At 38.0% G+C, this 12,149-nt stretch overlaps 1 protein-coding gene across 1 annotated transcript in view; it reads left to right on the plus strand.

The window, feature by feature from the left end:
* camk2b1 (calcium/calmodulin-dependent protein kinase (CaM kinase) II beta 1) overlaps nucleotides 1-12,149 on the plus strand; it is an 81,078-nt gene that overhangs the window by 40,305 nt on the left and 28,624 nt on the right. The window contains exons 12-14 of the mRNA XM_015012781.2: nucleotides 1,155-1,197; nucleotides 9,868-9,905; nucleotides 11,861-11,893. Of these exons, the coding sequence (XP_014868267.2) occupies nucleotides 1,155-1,197; nucleotides 9,868-9,905; nucleotides 11,861-11,893 (114 nt within the window). The remainder of the gene's footprint in view (nucleotides 1-1,154; nucleotides 1,198-9,867; nucleotides 9,906-11,860; nucleotides 11,894-12,149) is intronic.

The following is a 12,149-nucleotide window of genomic DNA, read 5'->3' on the forward strand; positions in this document are numbered from 1 at the left end:
GATTGGAAGTGACAAGGGATTATTATCATTCCTAGATATCACTATCTAAGAATAATTTTGTACTAAAAATATGAGCGTGTTTTGTATAACCCATAGACCTAACTTATCATAACCTGTTCAAATAAGCATAATAAGTCACCTTGAGATAGACTTTATAGTTAAAATGAGGTAAAAAGGGCAAAGTTGCGTTGCATCCAAAACTTTTCCTTTCATGCTGATTTATTGCTGACATTTTGTGTGGATATAACAGCTTAGCCGTTGGAGCATGACACTGTTACCCTGCTGCTTTCGGCCTCTCTTGGCACGGCTCAAATACCAGCTCATAGGAAGCTGGAAACAGAAGCGCAGGTGGCTGCAGGCAAATGTTGCACCATTCAACCAACATGCCATCAGCTGCCACCAATTCTCTCTGGCTTTTCACGCTCAAAATATAAATGGGCAATGAGATGATTGGAATCAACAAAAAGCAAAATTGAATTATTTTAATATTAGAACATCAAGTGGGGCCACCAGCGTCCTGAATTCTAGAGGAATAATCGGTTCTTTCTATTTGTTAGTCACAAACGACTGTAAATGTGACAATTGAAGTTTGAAATCGGGAAAGTTGAAGAAAATTTGGTGTTGAATGGGACTGGATCTGGTTACATTTCAAAATATGCCATTAACATTTGATACAAGTTTTATAAAACCCAAAAAACTTTTAGCTGGAAAAGCAATAAAACTATTTATTGAACTATTTTTACTTTAAATGTAGTTGTGCATCACCATTTTGGCCTTTCACTGATGTTCTAATGTTAAATCAAGAATTTACACAGTGTTGGTAGCTCCAGCTAAGAGCTTTTTTCATTTTTTCCCTTCAATATCTCCAGTTTGGTTGAATCTTCAATTTGAAATTACAATTTTATTGTTAATCAGTCACATCAAACTGAAACTGTGTTTGATTACAAGTTGAGTAGATTTCACAATTCTCCAGAAAACAATAATACTTTGATTTTTAATTTCTTAACCTGATTCAAAAGTTTTTTGTTTTTTATTATTTGTTTTCAATTTTAATCAAGAAGTAAAAATATCTGATTAAGAACTTCACAGTGGATGATGTTTTATATAAAGATGATTCTGATTAAATGTTTTTTGTGCTTTCTTGCTCCTCTTAGGGGGCGATTCTTACAACCATGCTGGTTTCCCGAAATTTCTCAGGTAAGACCATTATGGCCTTTTAGTTTCTTTAACTGTACCTCTAAAGTAACAAAAGTCAATTACCAACTTTCAGTGTAACTAAAAAGCTTGTTGAGTTGCAAGTCTGTTACGTATTGGAGCATGCCATCATCTTGGAAGAAAGCTAAAATGATGGCATGCACCTTTTGAACACAGGTAACAGCAAATCACTTCTCTCCCTTAACCTATGAATGCTAATTTGAAGTTTTTAGAGCATGTTATAAAAAGGCAAAATCACATTATCATTTCATCGCAGCTCAGCTTCAGTGTTTTCTTTAACTATTACTATTTATCCAATTCACTCAGCTGCTTTTAAAACAACAATGTTTCACAGATCCAGGATAGAGTTTAAAAGCTCAAAATGATAAAGCAAAACTACTTGAGCCTCCCTGGCATCAACAAAAGTTTGCTCCGATTTGACAAGACGTCGCCAAGAGGGGCACAAATTTACATCCACTGACAAACTCAAATTAGTCTGAAACAGATATGAAAACGATCCAGTATTACTTAAAAATAAATATCTTTGAGTCTTCTCCCCACAGTGATAACTTCTACACTGAAGAGTGTTGTGCTCAGCTTACTAATCAGCAATAAAAGATTCTTAAATCAGTACAGAGATGGCCAATTTCTCTCTGTTGCTAGCTGGGAATTGTGGTCCAAAGCACAATGACAAAGTATTTTGGATTTAGTTTTATACTTTTATAAAATAAAGGGAACACTGAAATTGATCCGAAAGCTGAAGATGCATAATGTCTTTGTTCTTGTCTTTGTATGTCTGTATATCCCTGTAAAAATCCTAAACAGGATTTTGAACCTGCAGAGTAATAAAGTGAGACAGAGTCAATATTTGCCTCTCACTGTTTTTAAAACCTGATTTTTCTGTGGGATTTATCAGTTTTTAACTTTAATTATTGATGAAAAACATGAAAAGTGACTCAGCAGTTCCTGTTAGTGGGGAGTTTTCTACTTTGTTGTGGTCAGTGAAATAAAAAGTTGTAGAATTACAACCTAGTACTGAATCCCAAACTGGGAGAAGATGTAACTTTTCAAAATAAGATCCTGCCTGCAGCGAATTGCCCTGGAACTTTCCTGATGATATTTGACCTTCATTTAGATGAATCATTAAAGGTTTGTGTCTGTGTAAATGTGAGTGTGTTCTGTGTGTGTTTATGTGCCTATGCTGACACGCTGCTTTAGTAAACATGACTCACAGTGGGCTTTCTGACTCTGTAAGCTGCACAGTTGGAAACTGTCTGAGGATCCACTTTGCGAGCACTCAGCCGACTCCCACAGCCACACACGCTCACGCTGACCCAGGTGTATAACGCGGATGTTTCACCTCACTCAAGCGCCTTTTCTCACTCTTTTTCATCTTCCTAGGTACTGGTACTCCATTATAAGTGTGAGGCCATCAGGTGGATGAGTCAGAGGATGAGAAAGAACTCTAAAAGTTTTTTTTTTTTTCTTTTAAAGCATCTGAGCCATCAGTGGAAGGGAGTTGCTGCCCAGTAAATCAAACCAATGAGTACTTTTTGCATTTTTTTTAGCTGTGTTTCCAGCATCTTTGATGAGTCATCCATTACACAAAAAGTGCAGCTGGACAAACAGAGGCGGTGCTATTTATTTTTCTTATGTTGATGTAATACTTTTTACCATAAAAAGTAAAAAAAAATACACTTTCAATCGTCCTCTTTTGAACCTGTAAAATGAAATACAGCCCACATTCATGCGTCAAATAATACTGGCAGTTTCTAAGGTCAGCAAGCACTAATACTGCCACATAAATATTAACACTGGCTAAAAATGGCATCATTACCATTATCATCATACTAACATTAAGGTTTTTACTGAGAAAGTAGAGTGTTAAGCTTCAAACAGACAAACTCTGTGTCTCTCTCTCTCCCTGACATCTTTCTCTCCCAAACCTCCAAATATTGTCTCTGGTCACACGACTTCAGTCAGAAGTTAACATTCGCTCATGATGAGCATGAATGCCAGCTGCATTTTAGGCTTTTAATCATTTATTTTAGTCTTTTCGTTTCCAGGATGGAGTGATTGTACTACAATTATAAAAAATAATTCAAGTGTCTGACTGTGGATTTAATCCACGTAATGTCAAACTTATGCAGTTTTACATCCGGTCATTGAAATATATTAATTTGAGATAAAACATTTTTTGTTGCAATCACAATTGATTGCAGCTGCACTGCAAAAACACAAAATCTTACCAACTATTTTTGGTCTACTGTAAATATCTTAATATACTTGAAATAAAAGAAAATTAACTAACAAGTAACTTTTCAGCAAGATACGGAGCTTATTTTAAGTCAATAATTTCTCAATATTGATTAAAAAGTACTAGTTCCATTAGCAAATAAATTTACTTATAACAAAATATTGTTCCCAAGTGAAATAATCTGCCAATAGAACAAGTACTTTTTCATCAAAATAAAGGAATTATTAACTTAAAACAAGCTCCTGTATTTTACTTGAGCCTCCATTTTTCATATTACTTTGAAGAGGAACCACATTTTTTATTTTTCATATTTAAATTGGTTTTAATGTTTTGAAGCAACCCAGGAACCAAACCAAATAAGAAAGTGACACTTTTAAATTCTATATTTTTTATAAATGAGAGCTGAATTATTTATTTCTGTTGTTTTGTTTATATTTTGGATATTTACTATGTCTTAAAGTTCCACTGTTAAATGTTCAGTGGAATGTAATGTTTATTGAACTTGTTACGTTCTTGTATTATTGTCCTATTACCTTTGTTCTACTTGAAAATATTCTCAAAACAACAATATTATTGTTTATGCAATAACTTCTGGGACAATTTATCGTCCAGCAACATTTGTTATCGTGACAGGTCTGTACATGTATGTGTAAATTCAAACTAGGTCGCTCTTGCTTTTGAAAAGTAGTTTGCCTTATAACTACTCCATCCTGGGAAAAGAATGATTGAGGTAAATGTTTAAAAGACTGAAGTGAATGACATTCCTGCCAGTGATGACTTGATGTAAAATTCTCACCGGAACTGTAAATGGATCCCCACCAGTGAGCCCTTCCTGTCCTCCAACCCCTCCCCTCGACCTCCTGCTCACCGACTCACCCTCTTGATAATCGTACCCATCTTTCCCTCCTCCATCACCTCTTTGATCCCTTTCTCCCTTCTCCTTCACTTAACTGTTTATATTTACAGTTAAGTGATTTACACAGTAGACGCCATTACAAAACATTTAATCTCTCTTGATATGTTAAATTAGTTCAGTATTTAACTGATTGTCTAAGCTTAATGTGATTATTTTGCATCAGTTCTTTAGAATTAGATGTAGCGGATGAAAGCCTAGCTACGACTGTCAGCGCTCATGTCACTTCCTGTCTGAGATCTGATGGTGTGGCTTCGGTGCCGATCACTGCTCTGTCATCACTCCATTTCATCCCGTCTTTTTCTCTCATACAGAGCATGGCCTTGCTCCAGTCAGACTGATGTTCTGTCCCTGTGTTTCCTCTCAAGCTCTTCCTATCATCTCATCCCTCAGTTTACATCCATTCTTTTATCCCATCATCAAACCTTTCTGCCTCTCTGATTTTCATCTTCGTCCTTCACGCCACCTGGTTTTTCTCCATATTCTCATCAGGTTTCCATGTTCCCACCGTGTCACTCCCATCTCAGCTGTTCTCTTCACTCTTCTTTCCCTCTCTTCTCTTTTCTCTGTCGGACAATGACACTGGAAAGTTCACCCCCTGCAACTTTTAAGGATGGAGCTGCCCGAGAGCTGCCAGTGAATGCTGCATGGGGCACTGGACTGGTGCATGCGCTGCTGCACAAAAGGGATTTTTGGTGCATGATGAACACTGCAAATGATGCAAGACTGGGCATGCTCACATAGTCAGATGTTTAGGATGTTGGTTTATTGACCTCCGTTTGACCTTTTAATGGTGTCAACAGAGCGTTTAATAGTACTTCTTAGCATCTTTTTTTTATATTAGCATGCCTACGGAGAAACTTGAGTCAATGGAAATGTGATTTATTTTACATTGATTAGTCTAAATATGTTGAAGAAAGACGTCTGTAAAATGAAGCATGGTATGAACACAGCCTGGGACTTTAAAGCTTCATAAACACAAAGAAAGACCAAAACAATTTCCTTTGAGTCTAAATTTATGACCTTGTCAAAGTCGCAGTTGTTTGTAATATGTCTGTTGAGGATTGTTGTTGAGACTGTCAGAACCAAAGATGATCTGTTGATTCTTTATCCGGTTCAGTTGGACCATATAGGACTATAGTACTGACCTAGTTCACGTTGATATCACAGCTTATTGTTGATACTGCAGAGCTTTGCAATGTTTTTTAAACCCATTGATCTTTTCGACATTTTGTCACATTGCAAACATAGACTTTAATGGGATTTCATTAATTAAACAACACAAAGTTGTGGGTAATTGTGAGGTTGTATATCTTAAAAATGATCTTTTATGCTTCCTTGAACAGGTTAGGGTAGGACTATGGACTATATAAAACACGTTTACATTTTTTGCACAAAATCATTATTACATAATAAGATTTCAGTCTCCTCAGATCTGCCTGTTTTGAGTTTTCAGAATGGGCTGTTTTAGGGCCTTTGTCACTTTAAATCCAAATTAGCTGCTGCTGGCCACCACCCCCCCGACCCCAACTCAACATTATACTCTCATGTGAAAATGGCTGCAAACAGATGCACAGTTATACACCTGTACATCTTTGAAAAGCATCAGTAGAGCCTCCTGCACAACTAACAAGAATGTAGCAAGTGGTTTCTGGATGGTAAGACAAAAACAAAACACTTTTCCAGCAACCATTGTACAGCACATGCAGCGGGAGTTCCAGCTTACCAAACGTGCTGGGGCTCTGTTAGGGTTGCTAGGTAACGGCATAGTGTCCGTCAGTTGTGACTTAAAAATTTGGGAGGTTTTAGTTTAAGCTCCTGGGCTGTTTTAAGACTCAACTGGAACTATGCAAATGTGCAAGATGTGAATTTTGTATAATAATTGGTTTTCTGGACTACAATTGTTTTTATTTTCCCATCTAACCCCGCCTCTTGCCCGGAACGTTAGCTGGAGATGGGCACCAGCAACCCTCCTGACCCCACTGAGGGACAAGGGTGTAAAGAAAATGGATGGATGGATTTTCCCATCTAAGTTTTCTAGTTTTTAATCACAGTAAACTCTTCATAAGGTGCGTGTGTGATCATAGCTAAGTCTTCTGAGATATTCTTGGTTTCTACTTTTAATCTTTGCAGCTCACTCAGACCTTTCTAATGATGTACAGTAAAACTTGGGTCTGAACCCCAGCTTGTTCTTGAAAAAGCGTTTAATTTTATTTGTCTGAGCCGGTCTCTGTCGATGAAAACCACTTGCACACAGTGTAATAACTCTCCAACATGACAGCCTCGCTGTCAGCTAAGGAGATGTAAGTAGTGGCTGTGTCCTTGTTTCGGTGGTCCACCGGGACCCCTCGGTCCTCTCCATGTCCCTCAGCTTCCATGAGGCTCCACTCAAATATTTATAGTGATCTGCCTCACCAGCTTACTGGAGGCCCTGTTCTATTTTGTGCATCATACACACACATGCAGTCACCATGTAGCAGCTCAGTAAATGCTGTTTTAATGAGAGGGTACTCCAGGCAGTCTTGCACCTGAGTGCAGCTTGTTCCAGCCTGTTAATGTGAATCCATGCCCATCCTTGCTCTGTTCCTGCAGTGATGCATCGTGCTATTTTTGACGGATTCTTGTTCGTTTTGTTTTTAATCTGTTCTTCCTCTCTCTTCTCGCTTCATGTGTAATTTTTGGCAAGGTAAGGAGCGCCCCCCCGCCCCATCCCCTGTTTTCCAACTCCTCCGGTATCAAATAACCTCCAGTATATTCTGATTTTTCAGGTTTCCTCAGAGCTCCCTCACTTTGCTCTGTGTCTAAAATTGTCTTTAGTGTGCATCTCTAACGTCTGGATGCTCAGTGAGACTGCTTTCGCTCTCCCCCCACCCACTTTACTGTTCCTCTTATCTCTCATGTCCTCTCCTCTTAACAAACCACCAGAGATTAGGAGAGCATGAACTTGACTCTTTTCTGACCCTGTTTCTTCTCCTTCAGAAGCAGGCAGCGTTTGGGAACAGTGTGCATTCATGCCACTTTCTTCTCTATTTGGATAATATTGTGCTTACTTATCATATCCTTTTGCCCCTTTCTCCCTTCTTTACTGCTGAATACGAAAATTTACATCAAGTATGAAATGATCAGTGAGGCAGACATGAAAGCCAGGAAAAAATGGGAAAGATTCTGCTTCCCTTCTATTGCTTTTTCTCTTTTGTTTTTTTTAATAAATTCTTGATTTCAAAATATTCAAACATATGCTTAAAGTCTAGTTCCATAAAAGAGCTTATTAAATCCAAATTCTTCTCCATATCTGCTTTTGGAACATGTTTAGAGACAAAAAAAAAAAAGTCAGGGAGCAAGATGTTCAGAGAACGAGAGGAACGAGGGAGATGAAAAACATGAGAAGGAAAAGAAGGGAAAACATGCCAGACTTCCAGAAATAGTGGTTTTACGTAACTGGCGGGATGCTGATGTGATTGCATCTGATTAGACTTGAAACTGCACTCAGCCACTTGAAAAGATTTCATCCGTGGAAGTAAGAAAGACCTAAGAGTGACACTTTAACCAGCAGGTCATGTTTTATTCACTTAAATGTACCAACAGGAACAGATTGCTCTCCTTTAGGTTACAATGTTCATATTTTACAATCATGGTATGCCTGATATAGTTCAGTTAAGTTTATCTATGTACAATAACATGCTGACACATTTAAACTCATCCAAACTTTAATTTTATTTAAATATTTAACGATTGTTTTGATCTTCACTATAAAAAAACAGAATCTTGCCAAGTATTTTTGGTCTAGTTTCAAGGGCAAATATCTTAGTACACTTTAAATAAGACAAAACTAACTTATAAGTAATTTTTCAGCAAGATATAGGAGCTTGTTTTACATAAATAATTCCTTAATATAGATAAAAATAAAAGAAGCACCGGCTCCACTTATTACAAGATATTATTCTCATTGCATTCTACAACAAATAATAAAATGGTTGGCTATACAAAAACCAAAACTTAAAACTTTAAACAGTCTAAGTTAAATAAAGCTACCAGCAAAAGCCATTATTAAAATCATGAGTTTCTAGCTTAGAAAACAGAGATTTGTTTTCATAAAATCCCGGCTATGTGTGGATGAGGCTTTATTCGCACAGATGTGAGGAAAGTGGCATTTCTTTTGGTCCTTCTGAGAAATCCAACATTTTTATTCATGCATTCAAAAATTCATCCTGTTTACGCCAGTATCAAAAAACATTGTGATACCAGTACTTTTTAAATCAATATTAAGGAATTATTGAGCTAATACAATATCTGATATCTTGGTGGAAAGTTAGTTGTAAGTTAATTTTGTCTTATTTCCAGTCTACTAAGATATTTGCAATAGAAACTAGACCAGAAATACTCGGTAAGATTTAGTGTTTTTGCAGTGTTCGCTCCACCAACATGTCTGGCTTAGATTTTGAGCCCCTCTGGGGGAAACGTTAATTCAAAGCAGTCAGACTTCCTTCTATCTATTCTTGAGCAGAACTACCTCGCAGACTGCTTGTAGTTTCCATTAGCTGTTGCGAGAGATTGTTAGTTTTAATATTCATCAGAGAACCGAGTCTAAAGTATTATTCCCGCTTCACCCCTTCCCTCATTACCCTTAATTAGAAAGCAGACTGAAAACTAATCCTCCTTAAGGCCTCCACAGGCAGGGCTTATTGTTGGGTTTACATGGCCGCCGTGTGTGGTGGCCGCCATCTTTGTTTCAGCTTTCTTCTCGTCCCGAGGGGAACATTAGAGACGGGGTACTTTTTATTTCACTGACAACAACATTATTGTTATGTTTCTTAGTCACCCCTAGAACAGCTCTCTAGCTTGAAAGTACGCTTGAAATTCCAGTTACATTAACGTCTCATCCGTTTCCGTTTGAGTTATGGAACAAACAGACTCAACAAAACCCCTGATATATTCAGCTTTGCCAATAAAAACACATTTTCTGTGAAGTGCATGTTGTTTTGAAAGGAAGCAACATCAAGAAGAGTTGGACTCTTAAATGAGTCACTAACTTAAAATAGTGATGGAAATTGGAGGTAGGTGTAATTTCTTAACTGGAAGGTGCCCCAGAATAGTTTATCAATGTCTAACTAAGGCTACAGCTGCTAATTTTTGCTTTTATAAAACAATGATTGAGTAAAAAGTTGAGCTGTACAATATTAGGAAAATGTGGCTCGATGTTTAACCTACATTTTCCATTCTCTCTCCTCTAAATTGTAGCCTCTCTGTAAGATCCAGGTCAGCAGAAGTCCATCCAGCTTACCAAATAGAAATCTACCTTCCATGACACACTAAAATATAATTTCCCACCAGAAATTGCACACTTTGATAAAAATTTCTCATTCAGGATATTGTGCAGCTCAACTACAAAGATCAAATGAGAACAATAAATCTTAAAAATGCTGTGAGTGTTGTCTTTGAAAGATGAAACAAAGTAAAATCAAGTCTGAATGTTTAACTGTTTTTTTTGCATTCATCCCTGCAGCAGCCAAGACCTTGCTCAACAAAAAGGCAGATGTTAAGGTAAGACTTTGTCTCCCTCAGACGTTTCAGGCCTTCTTTCTCTTCTTTGTTTGTCCTTGTTAGAGTCTGTCTTCACTTCCTTTTTGCTTTTTTGTCTGGCTTATTTTTGTTTTTGTCAAAAACAGATGTATTGTCTTGTCTTTTCTAGTGATAGAGGTTGGATTTGTGGGCTTGTTTTTCACTTGTGTGCATCCGAACGAGGGCTTGTGAGTTTTATATCAGGGAGTTTTAGATAATTTTTAATTTAAACACAGCTCTTATCTGGATGCACATCTGCTCTGCATGTTGCTTCCACTATTGCGTCCTTCTGATTGCCCCTTTTTATTTTGAATCCTACCATTATCTGCGTCTTCATTATTGAATATAACCATCTGTTAGCCCTCCTCATTTCATCACCTCCTCTCCCTTTCGTTGCTTCCTTTTCCTCCTCACCCCATCTGGTCGTTAACCCCACGTTTCCGCTCATCCTTTAATGAAGATCTCTCGCCATCCCACGCTCACGGAGACACTCCGCAGTAACACATCCCACACACAGCTCCCATCAGCGCGTCTGCATGCATGGCGCCGAAGCATGGAACATACTGCTCAGCTATGCGTTATGTTGTGGTTTGCACAGGTGTGCGTTTGTCAATATGTCCGGTTTGCCTTTTAATAAAACGGACACCCAGAAAGTGAAAATGTGGGTGTGAGCGTGCCTGCACATGGAGAGAGTGTGGAAGCGTGGGTGTCGGTGTTGAGTGTGTGTGGTGGTGTGAGTGAACGCCCCCCCTTCATGCTCGTTCGGTTCAGCAGGGAATGTGACTCCGGTTCCAGGAATAGCTGCCAGTCTGGACCCTGGAAACTCAAACGACAGAAATAGACTCTTACTTCCAATGCGGCGCTCTCATTGCCTAGCAACAGGCTCCCCACACACTCGCCCCGAAGCATTTCTAAAGTCGTCCTCTTCATTTGCTAATGTCCCCGCTTTTCATCCTTTTTCTCCTCTCTTTGCCTCGATTCTCCTTCCTTCCTCCATGTCCTCGTGTTTTTGGGGCCTCCTCTCATTCGTTTTCCACTTTCCGATTGTTTTTTCTCCTTCCTGGTTCATTAATGCATAATGGCACCTGATGCTTCTCAGCTGAAGCACCTGTCCAGCGCATGCAGGTGACCTCTCTTTGGCATTAGCTGCCCTTTAGCACCTTTAGCCTCTGCTGCCAGAAACTTCAATTAAAATATAATTTCACTGCAAAAATGCAAAATCTTGCCAAGTATTTTTGGTCTAGTTTCTGGTGCAAATATCTTACTATGCTGAATTAAGACAAGCAATTTTTAGCAAGCAATATGAGCTTGTTTTAGGTCAACGATTTCTTAATATTGATGAAAAAGTAAAGGACTAACTCCATTTATAACAGGGGAAAATGTCACGTTATAATTTAAATAATCTCCCACCACTTTTCTTAATTAATATGAAGGAATTATTTGCTTAAAACAACCTCTTATCTCTTGCTAAAACAGAAAGTTTTGTCTAATTTCAACTGTAATATTTTGTATCTTTTCTGTTTATCTACATTTATCATGAAATAACCTGGAAATCTTCAGTTATTATTGATTATAAATCATTTTCTATTAATATGTTCAGTTTTTATGGAGCCATCTTGTTTCTTGTAGTTAGAAGAGAGGGTCGTTTTTTTGTGTGCGTTTACCACCCTGTTTCGCAAACTTTCTTCTCGTGCAACTTTTGCCTCATGTCATTCCTTTCTTGCTTGCACCACCTTTCTTTTGCAAGAGCTTTCAAGTCAGACTTCTCTAAAGACGGTCTTCTTTTCATGATTTTTGCTCGTCTTTTTTTGGACAGAAGTTGTGTTTTAAATCTTCAGTCGTCATCATTGCTTGTTTTATTTTCTCCCAACCTCCTCTTTTTATCGATCATCTCCACATCCATCAATAAATCCATCTCATCAATTGCCTGAGGACAGAAACGCAAGTCCAGCTCGACTGTCCAGTACATGGTGAGCATGCTGATTACACATTTGAGCCTCCACTCCTTTTTTGATCATGCTGTTCAGCTGACTTTCTTTTGCTTTATTCATTTCTCTTCCACTTTCATTCTGTTTGATAGCCGGTGTCAGCACATTGCCAAATTACAAAGGTTGAATGTAATTTATGTTTTACATGCTTCTGAGTGGCAACAGGGGCCATTTCTCTGAAATCCTTTTTTATCAACTTAAATTGATTAATAATTGAACATTTTCCTACAGCTGACCC

This window comes from Poecilia mexicana, unplaced genomic scaffold, assembly GCF_051168715.1.
Source record: "Poecilia mexicana isolate PSO_F unplaced genomic scaffold, ASM5116871v1 scaffold_9, whole genome shotgun sequence".
Lineage (NCBI taxonomy): Eukaryota > Metazoa > Chordata > Actinopteri > Cyprinodontiformes > Poeciliidae > Poecilia > Poecilia mexicana.